The following is a 19,935-nucleotide window of genomic DNA, read 5'->3' as shown; positions in this document are numbered from 1 at the left end:
AATGTCGCTGCTTGCTTTCTATCCTGTTGGACAGCAACTTACGTTAATTCCATTTCTGGGTGTTCACCTAACTTTTGAGCCTGCCTAGATGTGGTCTTGGTTTAACTCTCCAGACTTCATTGTTATTGCTGTGTGTTTGGAACAGGGTGGTGTGGTAGATACATTAAAAACATAGACCCACTGTGCTACGCCATGCTATCCTTCCTTCCTGTATTTCTGCCTGTAAGTCTCCTTCATACCTGTATTTCTGTCTGTTTTGGGTTCTTATATATCTCTCTTTTATTTTATTATTATTTTTAATCCTTACCTGATGACCTGCTTAGAGAGGGAAAGGGAGGGAGGAGAGAGAGAGAGAAACATTGATGTGAGAGAGTAACATCGGAACATCGATTGGTTGCCTTCTGTATGTGCCTTGACCTGGAATCGAACTGGCAAGCCTTCGGTGCTCAGGCCGATGCTCAGCCAACTGAGCCACTTGGCCAGGCTATTTCCCTCTTTTTAAAAAAATAGTTTTTTTAGGTGAAAACTTCACATTTCATAACTATGTTATCATTCCCATCTAAATGTGTGTGTTTTTCTGTCATTGTGCCAATTATTTACATCTGTTGTCTTATTCCATTTTTATGCCTCCACTCCAAGTTGATTTTTGAAAATAGAGTTTTGCTAAAACAGGAGTGCTTGTGGAGGCTCTTGGGCTGAAAGGCACACTGCTTATCCCTGACCAGGATAGAATGAGGGCATTGGTTTAGCCTAACGCGGTTCACGAAGCTAATGCAGACACTGGGGAAATGCTGAGTCGAAAGCAAATAGTGTGTGCACAGGACACTCACCTTCACATCAGCTTGGTTAATGTAATAACAATCCTTTAATACAGCCTGGTGTATTTAATGGGGTAAATTAAATGTGCAGAATCTTCATCTCTGTAAAAGTTAAAGCTACCGTGACCCCCCCTAAGTATACCTGAGAGCCGACCGTAAGTGCCGCCAGGCAGGGAAGGGAGGAGATTAAGGCTCCAGGCAGAGCCCTCAGATCACGCACCTGAGGTATTTCCAGCTGAATCCACGGCCAGCGGCGTGCAGGCGATGGCCTATGTGACAATTAATCCCACTCGCTGCTTCCGTATAATTGATGAGAATGGCGAACGAGAAGCGGAATCCTTTCTCCAAGAGGAAATGCCAGCCCATTAACGAGGAGGCGGCTGCTGCTTGTCCGAGGGAGCAGCTGGGTTTTGACCAGCTGTGCAAACTGCGGGCAGTGTGTTCACAGCGGTGGGTGTCCGTTTGGGGCTGGGATGGAGGGAGGGGGCTCTTTCGAAGAGGATTTTTTTGTGTTTACTTTCATTTGTTTTACACCAATGGAAGCATTTTGAAATGACTGCAGTTCTGGACACTGTACTAATTTAGTAAGCATCTATACTAATAAAAGGGGTAATGTGCAAATTGGTTAGGATACCCTCACAATAACCACTGAACAGTAGACTGTGTGGGGCAACCAGGCCGGCAGGGGGCAGTGAGGGGTGACCAGGTCAGCATGGGGGGCAGTTGGGGGTGACCAGGCTAGCAGGGGAGGGCAGTGAGGGGCAATCAGACCAGCGGGGGGGGGGGGTGGTGCAGTTAGGGGCGATCAGGCAGGCAGGCAGGTGAGCAGTTTGGAGCCAGTGGTCCCGGATTGTGAGGGGGATGTCCGACTGCTGGTTTAGGCCCGATCCCAGCAGTCGGACATCCCCTGAGGGGTCCTGGATTGGAGCAGGTGCAGGCTGGGCTGAGGAGACCCCCCTCCCATGCATGAATTTTGTGCACTGGGCCTTTAGTAGAATATAATGTCTAAATAGCAGTGGCATTCAAGAGAGCATTATTCACCTTAAGTGCTTACACGTTGTGTAAAATCAAACACTGTAATCTTTAAGTAGCTCTTTATCACTGTTATGTTAGTGCATTAAAACGCATAGCCCACTTTTGAATGGCGTGTCATAGATCAATTGCCCTCGTTTTCCGTGTGGCTTCATGTGGCAGATCAGAGTGAGCTGAACTGGATCTAACATATACTATCTATTTAGGTTGTTGGCAGCGTACGTCCATGCTTTTTGAGCAGCTGTGTAGGGTTTTTTCAATCATGCTTAAAAAGTTGGGGAATGGTGGACTGAGACAACAATAAAAAGACGGGCTGGGCCGAAACCGGTTTGGCTCAGTGGATAGAGCGTCGGCCTGCGGACTGAAAGGTCCCGGGTTCGATTCCAGTCAAGGGCATGTACCTTGGTTGTGGGCACATCCCCAGTGGGAGGTGTGCAGGAGGCAGCTGATCGATGTTTCTCTCTCATCGATGTTTCTAGCTCTCTATCCCTCTCCCTTCCTCTCTGTGAAATATCAATAAAATATATTTAAAAAAAAAAAAAAAAAAAGACAGGCTGGGAGATTGTGTGTTTTTCCAGATTATATAGTGGTATTTATCCAGTAATAATGCATTAATGGAACTTATATTAGAATGTGTTAATTGCTCTTTAGTATTTGAATTGCATTGGTAACTTAGGGAATTTATGTAATTGCTTTGAATAACTTCATCGGCTTTATGAAATAACTAGTAACATGGATGAAATTTTTATGGAATCCCGCATATATTAAATACTTAATGCACATGTTGCTAATGTTCAGAAAACATAGCCTTTAGAAATAATGTGTGTAATATTGTGGGGTTTGGTATTGCTTTTGCTAAATTTTTATAGTTTGCTTTCTGTAGAAAGTCCAACTTTGCTATTTATGAAGTGATTTCCAGTAGGTAGTGAGCTGATATATCTTTTGGGATAATAGGCAGTGATAATTGGGAATTCTGCTTTTACACTGTAAGTTATATGTTATTATGGCAAATTTTCAAGAGCTGTTTTATATATATTCTTTGTATAGGACCATGATCTTTTTCTTCTAATAGTGTGCATGAAGAAATTAATATTTCTTAAATTGCTCTAAGTGTTTAGGATAAAATCTTACCATTTTGTTTTGTAACTTTACAATCAGCAAACGGTTTTGGATGTGATAGTTTAAGCGTTCAGTGGACGTTAATCTCAGTTATTGGGATATCATGTTATACCTGTAGGGCTAATCTGCTTAGTGAGCACTATATCCTTATGTACCCGCTTAATTCAAGTTCCATGAAACGTAACACATGGTTTTTACCCTGGTGTGCCCATGTCTTATAATAAAACATCTTTCTTTTCGGGGGGCATTTATTCTTTCTGGTCTCTGTGGCACCTGTTGAGGCCACATTGCTGAATTGATTTAGATACAAGGCTGATTTTTCCTTTTCTAGTGGTGTTTTTGAAAACTCCAGTTAGCAAGAATTTCTGTTTTCAGTAAAGTTTACTATAAAAACTCTTTGGCCCTGACCGGTTTGGCTCAGTGGATAGAGCATCGGCCTGCAGACTCAAGGGTCCCAGTTTCGATTCTGGTCAGGGGCATGTACCTTGGTTGCGGGCACATCCCCAGTGTGGGGTGTGCAGGAGGCAGCTGATCGATGTCTCTTTCATCGATGTTTCTAACTCTCTCTCTCTCTCCCTTCCTCTCTGTAAAAAATCAATAAAATGTTAATAAAATAAAATAAAAACTCTTTGATTTCTGGTTTCAGTAACATTTATTACAAAAACTCTTTAAAAATTAACATCTCTCACAAAAATTGTGAATTAGGGTCCTTTTTTTTTTTTTTTTCAATTGAGATGAATAGTCTGAAGTATAAGGCTGACTAAATTGCATCAACTTTCAGAGAATAATAACCGACCTGTTGGGCAGAAGTTTCCCCAGACCCTGTGCCCTGCCAGTCATTCAGTCAGAGGCGGTGGCTTTGCTGTGCAATTGGTTAATGAGCCCATCCTGCAGGTGGGAGAGTGATTCTTCCTGGGCACTGAGAATTCTGTGTCTGTTCAGCTGGATTCTGCCGGAGGAAACCGTTTCTGTTGCCTTTCATGGCATAGAGATGCCTGAAGGAAGGATACCAATGCAGTGAACAGCCACTTAAAATCTCTGTGAGTCACTCAAAGGCAGAGCCGACGGGAGGATGTGGTCATCCCACTGCCTTTTCAGTAGTCTAATGGGCAGAATGGCGTGCACTGCATCATGGGAGTATTGAAAGTCTACATCTCATAGTTTCGAGGTCATAGTCCTTCTTTTAGGTCCTCTCTATGGCTTATTTTTATATTCTTCAGTTTCAGATCAAAGACAAGTTTTGTCGATCTTCATTCCTGTCTTCCATCTGTGGCAACTTGTATACAGGTGTTGGTTAGCTATCACATGACTTTCCCCGGAAAGGAAGCGGAATAACAGGTTCTCTAATGGATCGCATAACATTTTAGAGGTTGTAATAATTTTTTTTCTTTTGGCGGGGATATACCAAGGCTTTTACGAATAAGAAATACTTTTTTTGTTTTATGGATTTAATCTACCATAAGCTTGATTCCGACGTGGTTCATTTCATAGAAACTTCATGCTGATCTAGCTGGATGGAAAGGGGTTAGGTCCCTCGCTTGAGCTGGGGTCTTAGCAGACATGCTAGGCTGGGCCGTGCTGTGCTCACGGACACCGTCCGTCTTCGGTGCCCAGCACGGAACCGCCGCACGCCCCCTCCACGCAGAGCCCGCTGCAGAGGGGGGCTCTCCCGGCAGCGCTCAGTGGGGTGCTCCCTCATCCCAGCTGTGGCATCTTTTTGTTGTTGTTCCTTTTCACCCGCGGATATTTCTCCAGTGATCTTTTAGAGAGAGTGGAAGGGAGAGGGAAAGACAGGGAGAACATCGATGTGAGGGAAACCCACCGATGGTTGGCTCCTGCACACGCCCTGACCAGAGCCGAGCCAGGGAGGAGCCTGCAGCCAAAGCAGGTGCCCTTGACCGGAATCAAATGCGGGACCTTTTGGTCCACAGGCCGACGCTCTCTCCACTGAGCCACACCGGCCAGGGCCCAGGCCTTCCCTCTGTGTCACCCCCATTTCACATGCTCTCCCAGAGCTGTCCCTGCGGAGGAGGGTCTCCATTCTTCAGGGCTCCTGCTGGGAAGTGGCGTGTGCACTTCAGCCCCCAGGTCCTCATCACCAAAGCAAACCACGCGGTCTTGCTTAAGATCTAGGGCAGTGGTCGGCAAACTCATTCGTCAACAGAGCCAAATATCAACAGCACAACGATGGAAATTTCTTTGGAGAGCCACATTTTTTTAAACTTAAACTTCTTCTAATGCCACTGCTTTAAAATAGACTCGCCCAGGCCGTGGTATTTTGTGGAAGAGCCACACGCAAGGGGCCAAAGAGCCGCATGTGGCTCGCGAGCCGCTGTTTGCCGACCACGGATCTAGGGCGACAAGACGGGGGCCTTTCTGAATGTCTGGGAAGGAGAGGAAAATGGAAACAGTTGGTGATGCTCAGTCCTGCCTCCCGGAACCTTCATATTCCAGCATTGTGGCCGCTTACGTGAGCGCCGCCCGACCAGACGGCCAGGAAGGGGCCAGGTGGGCCACAATAAGCAAGGTCTACCAGGGGTCCTCAGACTTTTTAAACAGGGGGCCAGATCCCTGTCCCTCAGACCGTTGGAGGGCCGGACTATAGTTTAAAAAAAAAACTATGAACAAATTCCTATGCGCACTGCGGGCCCGGGATGAGTCGGCTGCTAAGCAGGACAGGCAGCGGCACCCGGCGGGCCGGATCAATGTCCTCGGTGGGCCGCATGTGGCCCGCGGGCCGTAGTTTGAGGACCCCTGGAACCGTGAAGGCATCTTTACGATGAGACATTTACTAATGAACTGACAACATGGAAAATAGCTCTATAACTAGCAGTTAGTGTGGGAAAACAATGTAAAAAGGCAAAGGCATGTGTAGGAATAAAAATATTTTGCAGTGTTTCTTACAATTGTTTCTAAATATGATGTGATGTTTTACTTGAGCAAAAATAATAAACCATATGTTAGTTAATATTTGCACCTTTTTATTCATATGGTTTATGTAAACTGCTAATGCATTTAATATGTCAGATCCGTGGTTTTCTGTGAATATTTTATAAGGATATTATGGTTTTATGGTTAACATTAATTTGAAATATTGCTTTAACAGTAAAAGGTACCTCCCTGGTATTTATTTTTGAATTAATCATGTTAACACCATAACTACATATTATGTAAACTATGCAATAACCGTAATAATAAATCTCCCGTTTAACATTATGATGTTTTTAGCCCCCAAAAAATGCACATTTACTTCTATATAGAGCAGTTTTAATAATAATTAAATAATAACCTGGTGGATCAAGCCTTTTTTAGGTGTATAAGGAAATTTATTTCCTTTTCTCTTACGTTATGAAGTCTAGAGTTTCTGCTGTGAGTGGGGGAAACCTGTATGAACACCTTGCGTGTGCATTATTGGGGCGCACCTGTTACAACCAATAGGATACATTATTAACCAACGTCCACAGTTGACACCAGGATGCACTCTGGGTTGTACGGGTCCGTGAGTTCTGACAAATGCATGTCATGTATCCACCGACGATCATACAAAATAGTTTCACTGCTAAGGGTGTGTTTTAATTATTATTTTTTTTACGTATTGTCACGTTTTCTTCAGAAAACACATTTTAAAAAAATGAGGAGCCCGGCTGGCATGGCTCAGTGGTTGAGCGTCGACCTCTGAAGCAGGAGGTCATGGTTTGATTCCCGGTCAGGGCACAGGCCCGGGTTGAGGGCTTGATCCCCAGTGTGGGGCGTGCAGGAGGCAGCTGACCCGTGATTCTCTCTCATCATGGATGTTTCAGGGGTTACCCATTGCATGCATTTGGCAGGGCTGTCATAAAACAATAGGACTGGAGGCTTAAACACGGAAACCTACTTTCTCACAGCTTTAGAGGCTGGAAGTCCAGGATCAAGGGTCACCAGGTTTGGTTTCTCGAAAGACCTTCCTCCTTGACCTGCAAATGGCCACCCGTTGCTGTGTCCCCCCAGGGTCTTTCCTCCGTGAACATGAATATCTGTGTCCAAATTTCCTCCTCCGATCAGGACACAGGTCATTTTGGATGAGGCCCCATTCACATGAGCTCGTTTAACTTGACCACTTTGAAACACGTGTCTCCATTCCAGTCATGTTCTAAGGTACTAGGACGGGTGGGCAAACATTTTGACTCGAGGGCCACAATGGGTTCTTAAACTGGACCGGAGGGCCGGAACAAAAGCATGGATGGAGTGTTTGTGTGAACTAATATAAATTCAAAGTAAAGGAGCGGAGGGGAGAGCAAGAGAACTGGATAGAACAGCCGGATCCGGCCCGCGGGCCGTAGTTTGCCCACGGCTGTACTAGGAGTTAATACATCAGCCTGTGGATTTGGGGAAACACGATTCCGTCTGTATCGCCCGTTGAAATTAGTATTTTAACTTGTGACTGGAAAACAGTGAAACGTGGCTTTCGTTGATTAAACATGTCCCGGTGAGCCAGGCACTGTACATGCTTCGCTGCACGGCCACAAGAAGTTAGCACTGAAGTTTTACCGAGGAAAACCTGGTCAGTTGGCAATGGACTTGTATTTTCATTAATGGTACTGAGTCCACTGAGTGTGTGTACAAAGGGGATTATATCATATAATATCATTTCTGCAAAGCCGAATAAATGCCCAAAATTTTGCTTATTTTATTTTAATACTAGAGGCCTGGTGCACAAAATTCATACATGGGTGCAGGGGGACCCCCTCAGCCCAGCCTGCACCCTCTCCAATCCGGGATCCCTCTTATAATCCTGGACTGCTGGCTCCTAATCGTTCACCTGCCTGCCTTCCTGGTCACCCCCAACTCCCCCGCCCCCCGCTGGCCTGATCGCCCCTCACGCCCGCCACCCCACTGGCCTGTCGCCCCAGGCAGCCTGCTGTTCAGTCGTTTGGCCGTCCTTCACTAACCCCCCTGCCGGCCTGGTCGTAGACAGCCATCTTGTGAGGGTGTGACAGTCAATTTGCATATTACCTCTTTATTATATAGGATTAGAGCAAAGGAGAATTAGCATTTGTTTTAAAAGCACAGAATGATTTAATAGCATATGTATTAAACCAGTTCATATTGCTTATAGGTTAGGTCGCACGGGGGTGATAAAACGAGTAATAGTCTCTAAATCACCGACTTTTATGCAGTTTCCTCCAAAGGGCCAGCCCCTTCGAGCTCAGCCACCTCTCACTCGGGCGATGAGCAGTGACCCGTGCAGGAAAAGGCACGTTTTCTTTGCTGCCGCGTTTTTCCACGGCCGCCTTCGTTTTCTCCCGCATCGCTCTGACACCTGAATCCAAGTAGGCAGCCCACTACCAGAGTAACAGGAGAGTCCGCCCACACCCACAGCCACAGCGCGCGAACCTTCCTCCTCTGCTTGCCGAATACGCGCCCCAGCCTGCAGGGGCTCAGCTGCCTGCCCCGTCGCACCTTTAAGGAATCTCCAGTGAGGAATTGCTTTGGAAGATGCTATCTACGGTAGCACTTCCCGAGCTCTGATGTGGCTTTATCCTCTTCACAAGGATTTATCAGCCTCTTTGTCCTTTCTTTACCTTTATTGTTCATTAAAGTTATTTCTCGATAACTTAAGACTCGTGTATTTGGATTCCTTTTGGCTTCTGGAGGAGAGAGAAGACTGGGAGTCAACCAGCCATGGGCACCGGAGTCTCTGAGCCAGGGGTCCTCAAACTACGGCCCACGGGCCACAGGCGGCCCACCGAGGACATGGATCCGGCCCGCCGGGTGCCGCTGCCTGTCCTGCTTGGCAGCCGACGCGTCCCGGGCCCGCAGTGCGCATAGGAATTTGTTCATAGTTGTTTTTTTTAAACTATAGTCCGGCCCTCCCACGGTCTGAGGGACAGGGAACTGGCCCCCTGTTTAAAAAGTTTGAGGACCCCTGCTTTGAGCTGTCTTTCTCCTGTTCTGTGGACTAGAAATAAGGAGCCCCAATTCAGGAGGCAGTTGTTGAGGTTCAAGTAGGTAACCTCAGTATCTTGTTCTATGCCTGGCTTTCATCAAACACTCCTTCTTTCTCTTTCACTACCAACAACCAACTACAAAGCCACATTATGTGAACCCCCTGCAGTATTGTGTTTCCATGGATAAGAAATGTAAAAACAGATTAAAAGTAAAATGACAGACGCAGAGCCTCGTAGGCTGCTGTCTCCTGAAGGACATCCGTTGACGGTGCCCGCACGGTGGCCTGCAGGCCTGGTTCTGCAGCTGTGGCGTGGAGAATGGGGTGGGGGTGGGGTGGGGTGAAGAAGGGGGGGAGGGAGGGCGTGGAGCATCGCGGGGGGGGGGGACTTTCAGACAAGGTGATGCACGTGGTTGTGGGCCACAGAGAGGCGGGAAATGACGGAGAAATGTGGCTGACTGGGCGGAACCTGTTTTAGAATATGTTGTAAGTTAAACCAAAGGGACCAAGTGCACAGGAATTGAGAGAGCATTGCATGCTGGGTAAAGGAGTGTACTTTTACAATAATGCAGATTTAAGCGGGCAGGAGAAAATCATGGAGTGGGCGGGCAATGGCCTGGAGCAGGGAGGAGACCAGCCAGGATGCAGACCAGTCACCCCGGTGCGAATCGGTGAGGATTAATGAATGCCTGAGTGGGCAAGTGCAGGAGAGTATGTCATATTTCTGCTCCAGATTATATGTTCTTCAGAATCGTGAATACCGTTTGTGATAGGAAAGGTACTTTTTATACGGAGAGAGGATACAAGTTTTTCATTTTGATGGCTCAGCAGGGTCCTTCCAAACAATACTTCTTTTCATTTTGTCGTCCGACATAAAAGATAAGCAGCGGATGGCATTGTTCTGGAAAAAGGATTCCCATTTTTCACTTCTAAATCACAGGCCATGTGAGCTGGGTGACGAAGTATCTCCTGGGACACTTCTATCCCAAAGACAAGGAATGTTGGTTTAACAGAATTCAGTGTGAGGTGTACTAACTTAGGGTGAGATGCAACTTCTTATTTTGAATTGCTTGAAGGATGAAAGATGATGTATGTGGGATTATGTGGGAAATGATATATCCAGTGAAGGATTTTACTTCTGTTAGCAAGGACTTCATGGTTACGGAGGGAAATACACAGGCTTGTTATTTGTGCTCTGGAGCACATCTCATTGAATTTATATTAATAAAAACCAAAGAACTGTCGTCAGTTCGCATGTGGGATGGGAGTATTAGTACATTTGCTGAGATCTTTGAAAGAGGCAAAAGGTGTATATGATTCTGTTTTGTAATGTGTGCTTGTGAACGCCCTCCAGAATGTGCCTGTGGAATTGTGGTTAGGACATAATCTCACATGTTTACACAACTGAAAAAAAAATCGCTTTTTCTTTGATCCCTCCTGCTATTCCCATGTAATTTTTCTTCAGAGAGAGTGATTAAGGGTTTCAAAGCAAATGATCTTTCCTAAAGAATACTTCTGTTATTTCATAATTTAATTCTGACTTATATATGTCTAGTTCTACATTTGTAAGTACGCGGTTTAACTTTTGTCAGCTGATGAGACGTAAGTGATAGAGATTGTTTTTATGAGAACACTTTTTCAACTTTAAATCATTGCATGTAAGATAGAGATAATGAAGGTACCGGATGATTTTTTATTGTTCCACTCTTAAGGCATAGATGTTTCTAGTTAAAATTTATTTTGAAATACACTTTTATTTTTATTTTATTTTTTTTAATATATTTTATTGATATTTTACAGAGAAGGAGAGGGATAGAGAGCTAGAAACATCGATGAGAGAGAAACATCGATCAGCTGCCTCCTGCACACCCCCTACTGGGGATGTGCCCGCAACCAAGGTACATGCCCCTGACCGGAATCGAACCCGGGACCCTTTAGTCCACAGGCCGACGCTCTATCCACTGAGCCAAACCGGTTTCGGCTGAAATACACTTTTATTTTCATTTGTTTGAAAACGTGTACCATTTGCACTGCTTTAAGGAACTATGACCAAGTGCCATGAAGACTAGAGATTGCAAATTATTCACCTTTTACTTATTCCAGGTTTTGTAATTCTAGAGTATAGTGGGCTTTCACCTTTAACAAATCCCATCGCTCTCTTCCTTCTAGCATTCATTCAGAAATGAGGTATTTATTCCTGAGTTCCAGGAGAGAGGCAGGGGATACAAGATAGCTGAGAAAACGTACTCAGAGGCACCTCGCCGGTGAGCGTCAGGCTAGGAAACTGCTGGTGGAGTTCCGATGGCCGCCTGGACGTGGAGAGCAGGGGCTTGGTTCTGCCCTCGGAGCCTTTGGGGCCGGGTTCTGACGGATGTGTAGGAGTCTGTTGGGAAGTGGTAGGCCATGTCCGCGAGCGGCCACAGGGAAAGCAGGTGGGTCTGAGGGCCCCGGGGCCCCGGGGCGGGGAAGGAGAGGCAGAGGCTGTGGAACAAGGAGACACCGGGGACCGCTCGGAGCCGCAGTCTGATGCTCTCTACTCTGAAGATGCCCTGCAGGATGTAAAACGCGCCTTTTGTCTCCCATGGTAACCGTATCTCGTCCTTTAGCCTGAGCAGGACGCGGATTTTGATGTTGGCTGTTCCTGCTTTCGGAGGGCACTCAGACCCCGATGTGCCTTCTTTTTCACAGTCAAGTTCAGCAGCTGCGATGGGAAGAGGAAAGTGCAGTACGCGAGCAGCGAGCCGGCGGACTTCAAGGTGGACGAGGACGGCGTGGTGTACGCGGTCAGGAGCTTCCCCCTGTCCCCCGAGCGCGCCAAGTTCCTGGTCTACGCCCAGGACCAGGAGACGCGGGAGAAGTGGCAGGTGGCCGTGAGCCTGAGCCTGCAGCCCGCCGCGCCCCCGGCTGCCGTGCAGGTACAGCACCCCCGCTCCCAAACCAGGTGCATCCCCGCGAACCCTCCACACGGGCCCTTCGCTGCACATCCTGTGCGTGGAGGCCCGATGTTTGAAGTGTCATCACCCTCAGTCCCTTCAGTGGTGTCTTGTGGTGTTTTCAATCTTATACGATAGTTAGACAAAATGTATTTGAAGCAACCAGAACTCCTATGTGAAAGGTCCGTTTACACTTTGAGATTTATAACTGAGAGTAGAAGCAGTTGTTTGTTTTAAATGGAGTAGAAGCTTTAGGAGCGCTTAGACAGGAACCCCAGAAGAAACGACCCCTTGCGAGATTTCACCAGCCAAAGGCATGAGGTACGAAGTTCGGATTTACAGGCGTGACGGGAGAGCGCTTTTGGGGGGCACGATGGGGTGTTCGGCTTGCCCCTTAACAATCACGTTGGGAGTGCGAATTACGTGTCCACCAACATGACTCTCAGGAATGATGCGATTCCCTCCGGTGGAGGCTGCCGTGAGCCAAGATAGAATAGATAAGATACGTCTCCAACAGGGGACAGTCCGATTCAATTCGACAGAAGTGTATGGAGCACTTACTTCGGATAAGCCGCCCGAATAAGAAATGTAAACGGGATACAATAATTTCCTCAGTACAGTTATGATACCCTTCTTCGCTTGAATATTCCACTTCTTTGAGTTAGTTGGAAACCAATATGAGGGGGTTCCACACTCATATATTCTGGTGTATGATTTTGCAAACGATGACTCTTACATTTTCTGTTTGTATGGTATCGAGAAAGATGAAAGGACACACATCATTTCTGGTATTTAATGGTAAATGCGATATGCACAACTGTAATTGAATATGAATAAACATATCGGAGGAAAATATGTATCATTTTTCTTTGAGGCCAGTGTCGGGCCTTCATTATGTGGAGCATAATCAGTGAAACTCTTTTTTTTTTAATATATTTTATTGATTTTTTTACAGAGAAGAAAGGAGAGGCATAGAGAGTTAGAAACATCGATGAGAGAGAAACATCGATCAGCTGCCTCCTGCACACTCCCCACTGGGGACGTGCCCACAACCAAGGTACATGCCCTTGACCGGAATCGAACCTGGGACCCTTGAGTCCGCAGGCTGATGCTCTGTCCACTGAGCCAAACCGGTCAGGGCAATCGGGGAAACTCTTACCTGTTAAAGGGGATCCAGGCCGCTAGGGTAGTAGAAAGTGAGCACCTGGTAACTAATCGAGTGAAACGTTGCTTTTATTGTGGATGATGCGAAGGGTTCCAGCAATCTCGCTCAGATATTTCCACTGGAGCAGCCAGGGCGGGGGCCGCATCGGCCACGGGTGCACGGGGGCAGGAGAACGCTGGCACCCGCAGAGATGAATGCCCCGTGTGCAAAGCGGGCCAGTCCCAGCATCCATCAGGGCTGACACAGGTTCAGAATAATTACAGCATTAATTCTGTGCGATTTAATAGGGTCATAAATATTTGAGACATTCCTTAGCAGCACGTGTTAAAATTCTCTCGGAATTCAAATTATACTTTCGCACATCGAGATCTAAATTTAATGGACAGTAGCGCATTACCGGAGCTGTGGTTTAAACGAATGAGAAATATATAAAAAGGGTCTCTCACATTTTGCCCCCGTAGTAACTACTATCTAAGGTGCTTTATAGAAATTGCAGATAGTTTACACAGCTGGGCCACGTAACAAGTTGTTTGGAATTCAGTTTTCCAATGAACAGTTGAGCCTAAAAACTTTACAGTGCTTTCTATTATTTTTCTTTAAGATTTTAAAATTGATTTTGAGAGAGAGAGAGAGAGAGAGAGAGAGAAAGGGAGAGGGAGAGATAGAAACATCCATGTGAGAGCGAGACATTGACCAGCTGCCTCCTGCACGCCCTGCTGGGGATTGAGCCTGCAGTCAGGCCAGGTGCTCGTCCTGGAATCGAACCAGAGACCCCTCGGTGCACAGGACGACGCGCAGCTAGCGGAGCCCAGGACCAGGGCTTCTTGTGTTCACAGGGGACGAGAAAACGGCCTCCAGACGTGCGTTCTGGTTGGTAATAAACTGATGCCTGCGCTCCCAGGTGCCCCTGACACTGATGTGCTTTCAGAAGGTCGTCCTCCTAGTTCTCAGCAATGTCTTCTTGTGTTCCAACGCAAAGGGCTCGCAAGAAATCGAAGAGATCGTGTTCCCACGGCAGCCGGCCAGGAGTGATGGGCCCCTGCGGAGGCAGAAGAGAGACTGGGTCATCCCCCCCATCAACTTGCCCGAGAACTCACGGGGCCCGTTCCCGCAGGAGCTCGTCCGGGTGGGTGCACGGTTCTCGTCGTCTGGGTGGTGGGGGCAGGGGTGTGTGAGGAAGGCTCTGGTCTGTCTGTCACCAGGTGGAGCTGAGGGCGTATATCTACTACAAATACTTTATTTTTTTTTAAATATATTTTATTGATTTTTTTACAGAGAGGAAGGGAGAGGGATAGAGAATTAGAAACATCGATGAGAGAAACATCGATCAGCTGCCTCCTGCACACCTCCCACTGGGGATGTGCCCGCAACCAAGGTACATGCCCTTGACCGGAATGGAACCTGGGACCCTTCATTCCACAGGCCGACACTCTATCCACTGAGCCAAACTGGTTTCGGCTAAAAATACTTTTCTTTTTAAATTTAATTTTCTTATATTTTTATTGATTTCAGAGAGGAAGGAAGAGGGAGAGAGAGAGAGAGAGAAACATCAATGATGAGAGAGAACCATGGATCGGCTGCCTCCTGCACGCCCCCCACTGGGGATCGAGCCCGCAATCCGGGCATGTGCCCTTGACCGGAATCGAACCTGGGACCCTTCAGTCTGCAGGCCGATGCTCTATCTACTGAAGCCAAACCGGCTCGGGCTCTAAATCCCTTTTATAGATGCGATGCCTTCCGTGGTATGGAGCCTCTTCTCATTTTGACTGTCCTCTCGGAGATTATTTGTGGGCGGAGCTCCCTGAAGCTCCTGAGCTCCGTGGAGGATGGAGTTTGTTCAGGGGGTGCAGACAGAAGCCCCGACTCCGACGCCATCCACAGCCATCACCCCTCTGCCACGAAGCGCACGCACCTCAGCGTCCCTGACTGAGCTGCCCTCTGCACCAGGGCCTTTGCCCCCTGCAGAGAGCATTGGGGCCAGAGGAAAAGCAAAGGGCAGTGGCTGCTGAAAGTGCCAGCACTAAGTGCGTCAGGGGTTTTTAGGAGAAAAAAGAAATGACCTCTGATACCATTAACAGAATCCCAGGGGCCGTGCAAAAATACAGGCTTTCGCATCTGAGGAGTCTGTTTTTTTTTTCGTTCCTCTAAATGCATAGCATCAGATGAGGGGGGAGAAAATGACAGACAGTTCTGTGTGTTTAGCTAAATTAGCAACCCGTTGTTTATTACAGAAGGAAAATAAGAGAAAGTCGTGGTATTTTCACTTATGAGAAAAATAAATGTTTCCGTAGATGATGGATTTCGCATTCCAGTACATACTTACTGAGAGCTGCTTTTTAATGAGTCATTTTCTGGGTTGCATATGCTGTTGTGTTGCACATTATAATTCAATTTAACAGCGAATGACATAACGCTAAGTAAAGGTGTTTCTCATTTTCCTGCTTCAACGGAGAATGAGAAACAATAATCGTGCCTTACCTTTAAAAAGATAAACTAGATTCTATTTTTGGATCAAGCCTATGTTCCTGATGCCTGCATCTCTCTCACGGTCACCGCCAGCAGGCCTGCGCTCCTGGCCCCCTCCCTGCTCTGTCCCGCCTCCCTTTCCGAAGCCTGAGCCAGGGGGACTCAGACATAAACTTCCTTTCCTGGGCGTTGCGGTCTTTGGAGGAGAAGGAAGTGAGCCCATGAGGATCATTTTGGAGAGTTTAGACATATATTTTAAAATCATGTCTCGTATGACTTGTTATCAACAAGGAGTTCGCGGGTATAAGTGCCACCTGGAAAAGACATGGAACGTTTTTGGGTTCAGTGAGCAATGTCAGTGCCTTGCAAGTGTAGAAATCTCATTTCTAGGACCCACCATCATCCTAGCGCTGCCCAGCGAGGCTATTTCACACTCCAAACGATGACGTCTTATGCTAACGGAGGCCCAGCGTAAACCCTGTTTGCCCATTAGGTGGTTCTTTGGGGAATATTCTTTTTTTTTTTTTAAATATATTTTATTGATTTTTTACAGAGAGGAAGGGAGAGGGATAGAGAGCTAGAAACATCGATGAGAGAGAAACATCGATCAGCTGCCTCCTGCACACCCCCTACTGGGGATGTGCCCGCAACCAAGTTACGTGCCCTTGACCGGAATCGAACGTGGGACCTTTCAGTCCGCAGGCCGACGCTCTATCCACCGAGCCACACCGGTTTTGGCTGGGGAATATTCTAAGCTGCCAATTCCCAGGAGAGAGTCGGGTGCTGCTGAAGAGCCGACGCCCCTTCCTGTGGACGTTGGGCGCTGCTTCCAGGGAGTGTGCCGTCGGATGTCAACATCGGCCCCGTCTTGCGGGTGACGGGGCACATCTCTTTCTGAAGCCCGTCGCCAAGAAAGCAGGGCCGGGGACAGGCTGGGGGCATTCCCTGGTTTGGGGGGAGGCAGTGGGGTAGGTTTGTAACTGCAGAAGGGCACGAGGCGTGGCGCCTGTGTCTCAGGTAACGCGCTCACGTGGTCTCTGCTCTAACGCGATTGTCTTCTGGGCCCGCAGATCCGGTCCGATAGAGACAAAAACCTCTCCCTGCGGTACAGCGTCACCGGGCCCGGCGCTGACCAGCCTCCCACTGGCATCTTCATTATCAACCCCATCTCCGGGCAGCTGTCCGTGACCAAGCCCCTGGATCGAGAGCAGATCGCCCGCTTTCACGTAAGAGTTCTGCTGCTGATACCCTGTGCGTGCAGTCTTCTCTGTGTGCGCCGAGGGTGACCTGTGCCTCTCATATCATTTAAAAAATATGTATATATGCGTGTGTGTGTGTGTTTATATATATATATATATATATATGTATGTAAATATATATATATGTATATGTGTGTGTGTGTGTGTATACATGTATACACACACACACATATATATATATATATATATATATATATGTATATATATATACACACACACACACATATATATTTGTATTGATTTCAGAAAGGAAGGGAGACTGAGAGAGAGAAACATCAGTGATGAGAGAGAATCATGGATCGGCTGCCTCCTGCACGCCCCACACTAGGTACGGAGCCCACAACCCGGGCGTGTGCCCTGTCTGGGAATCGAACCGTGACCTCCTGGTTCCTAGGCCCACACTCAGCCACTGAGCCACGCCGGCCGGGCTGGGATCCATCTGAAAGCTTTGCTTCCGAGCGTTCTAAGATGGGAAATGTGCTTGGAGCCTTTTCCCTTTACTTTCATCCTGGTGTTGTCTTGATGGGACGGATGAGTACTCCCGGTTAAAAAGCAAATTGTACGGGAGAAGAGAGTGAAATTGCCCCACATTGCATTACCCTGTACTCGTTGGTGCCCGCTCTCAGGTACGTGGCCAAGACCTTCTAAGAACAGATGTCCCCACGGGGGGTCAACTCCGTGCTTGGGAATGTTGAGAGATCGCAGCGTTGTCAATAGCTGGACAGGATCCCTTGGATGTACGGGCTGCGATTTTAAAACAGTTTCTACTGATAGACATCTGTGCTTGGCATGTGCACGTGGTCTGATCCTGCTGGCGTCGTTATCACCGTTAAGCAGAGGCCTAGAACATGGATCGCGCGCTTTCGCCCTGTCCGTCGGGGGCAGTGTTCCCTCCAGGAAGGTGGCCGTGTGGATACTCCTGGGAATGGAGCTCTCTCCTTCCCTCATAACCCTGCTAGCACCGGGTCTCATCCGTCGGCCGAGATGGGCAATCTTTTCTTAGATACCGTAACCGATTATGTTTCTTACGTTAATTCTTGTTCTTTATTTTCCTGTTTTTATTTTCGTACTGAGTTATAGCCACCTTTTGTGTATAGTGATACGTTCATACTTTTAAATACATGCAGCGTGGGGCAAAAGAATGTGTACAGCATGCGCAACATGTCATTATTATTTATTTATTATTGTGTTATTATTTATTAATTATTGAATCATTTTCCATACAAATGACTGTAGACCGACTTTGGCCCCACCCTGCATATGTTTGACACTGATTTTTCCAACTTAGAAAGAACGCTGGGTTGAGTATTTTAAGATGCAAGAATTACCTAATATGAAAAAGGTCAGTTCCAGGAAGCTTCTTTCTGTTTTCTGTTTTTTCTGGTCATACGTGTACATTTTCCTGGAACAAGATTTCAACAATTTTTTCCTGAGTTTAAATATAGAAACCTAAATTGATCTTTATTACTTCTTTAATTTCCACATGAACAACTAATACTTTTGATGAAATTACTGTTTTTTAGAGGAATACGTGCATGTTGCAAAACCTTTTCAAATAACACAGAAATGAAACTTTTCAAATAATACAGTATTAATAAGAAAGTGAAAACAATCTGCAATCCTAGTTTGTAAAAATAACGGTTATTTTATTTTATTTATTTATTTTTAAATATATTTTATTGATTTTTTTACAGAGAGGAAGGGAGAGGGATAGAGAGATGGAAACATCGATCAGCTGCCTCCTGCACGCCCCCTACTGGGGATGTGCCCGCAACCAAGGTACATGCCCTTGACCGGAATCGAACCCGGGACCCTTCAGTCCCCAGGCCGACGCTCTATCCACTGAGCCAAACCAGCTAGGGCAATAACGGTTATTTTAAACACATGGATGTCGTCCTGTAAGATGTTTTGCTGCGGATAAATTCATAAATGTTTTCTTTCAAAATGAGAGCCATTCTTTGAAACTAGACTTTGCCACTTCGCTATCATAAGATTTAACATCTTATGTCAGTAAAAATTATTTATTTGCCCTAGCTGGTTTGTCTCAGTGGATAGAGCATCGGCCTGTGGACTGAAGGGTCCCGGGTTCGATTCCGGTCAAGGGCACATGCTTGGGTTGCAGGCTCAATCTCCAGTAGGGGCTGTGCAGGAGGCAGCTGATCAGTGATTCTCTCTCATCATTGATGTTTCTATCTCTCCCATCCTCTCTGAAATCAATGAAAATATATATTTTTTAAAAATTACTTAAATCAAGCATGTCAAACTCGCACTGGGCCCGCCAGCCGTGAGTTTGACATGCCTGATTTAAATAATAAATTTTGATTGCTCCAAATGATTTTGTGGAATGACTGTAACCTAACTTGAACACCTATTGGTGGCTATTTGTTGCGTGTAGTAAGTAACCTCTACATAAGAAAGGGTATGCTGGTGCTGCTTTAACTGGTAAAGCATGTCCCACAGAAAGCCGCTGCCAGCATCATCCTTGATGGGCGCATCACGGGAGCATTCCCGTTAAAAATAAACAACCCCATGGAATGCTGGGGCTAGCGCAAAGAATGAAACGGGTCTCTGTGTGCCTGAGGAAAAGATGTTGACGATATCCTTCCAAGAGTAGCTGAGTGATTACATTTGTTTAAAAAGAAAAAAGAGAAAAGAAAAAATTCCTAGAATACCAACGAAGAGAAGAACAACGGTCTGACGTATCCATGCACTCGTACGGTTCATGAGTGCCTTCGACAGTTCTAGAAACCAAACCTAGTGAGAAAACTCCCTCTGCACACTAATTCTTCCTGGGTGCCCCCCCGGCCCCCCGCTCCCTTGGTCTGTGTGAGTGCTCCGGGCCAGGAGCGCCTTGTTAACCCTTGAGTCGTCAGGACGGGCTTAGCCAAGGGATGTGGGTGCGGAACGGTCCTGGCCTTGAACGCGGGCTGTGCCGGCGCCCACAGCGGACTGGCTCAAGCTTTCCGGGGCTCGATTTTTCCCTTTCAAATGCTGGTCACTTCGGCCTCCGTCTTTTGTATTTGGATTAAAGAGGCAAACCCATGAAACGGGGAGCACGGGGCCTGGCGGGGCGTCCCTGGGGCCCTGGGCCGCTGTATCGATGCTGACGGGGTGGCGTTGCGCTGACGGATGTTGCGGGAAGAGTCGCTTCTGTTCTCCTGCTGGTCGGTGCCTGGGTGCTGGCGGGGAGCATGGTGAGGGTGAACGTTGCCTTCTC

At 47.0% G+C, this 19,935-nt stretch overlaps 1 protein-coding gene across 1 annotated transcript in view; it reads left to right on the top strand.

Moving 5' to 3' along the window:
* CDH2 (cadherin 2) overlaps positions 1-19,935 on the top strand; it is a 235,702-nt gene that overhangs the window by 162,176 nt on the left and 53,591 nt on the right. Inside the window, exons 3-5 of the mRNA XM_080685267.1 lie at positions 11,584-11,810; positions 13,973-14,119; positions 16,530-16,685. Of these exons, the coding sequence (XP_080541393.1) occupies positions 11,584-11,810; positions 13,973-14,119; positions 16,530-16,685 (530 nt within the window). The remainder of the gene's footprint in view (positions 1-11,583; positions 11,811-13,972; positions 14,120-16,529; positions 16,686-19,935) is intronic.

The sequence above is a fragment of the Plecotus auritus genome (assembly GCF_963455305.1).
Source record: "Plecotus auritus genome assembly, chromosome: 8".
NCBI lineage: Eukaryota > Metazoa > Chordata > Mammalia > Chiroptera > Vespertilionidae > Plecotus > Plecotus auritus.
The sequence above is the reverse complement of the archived record's forward strand: the minus strand, read 5'-3'. Positions and strand labels throughout refer to the sequence as shown.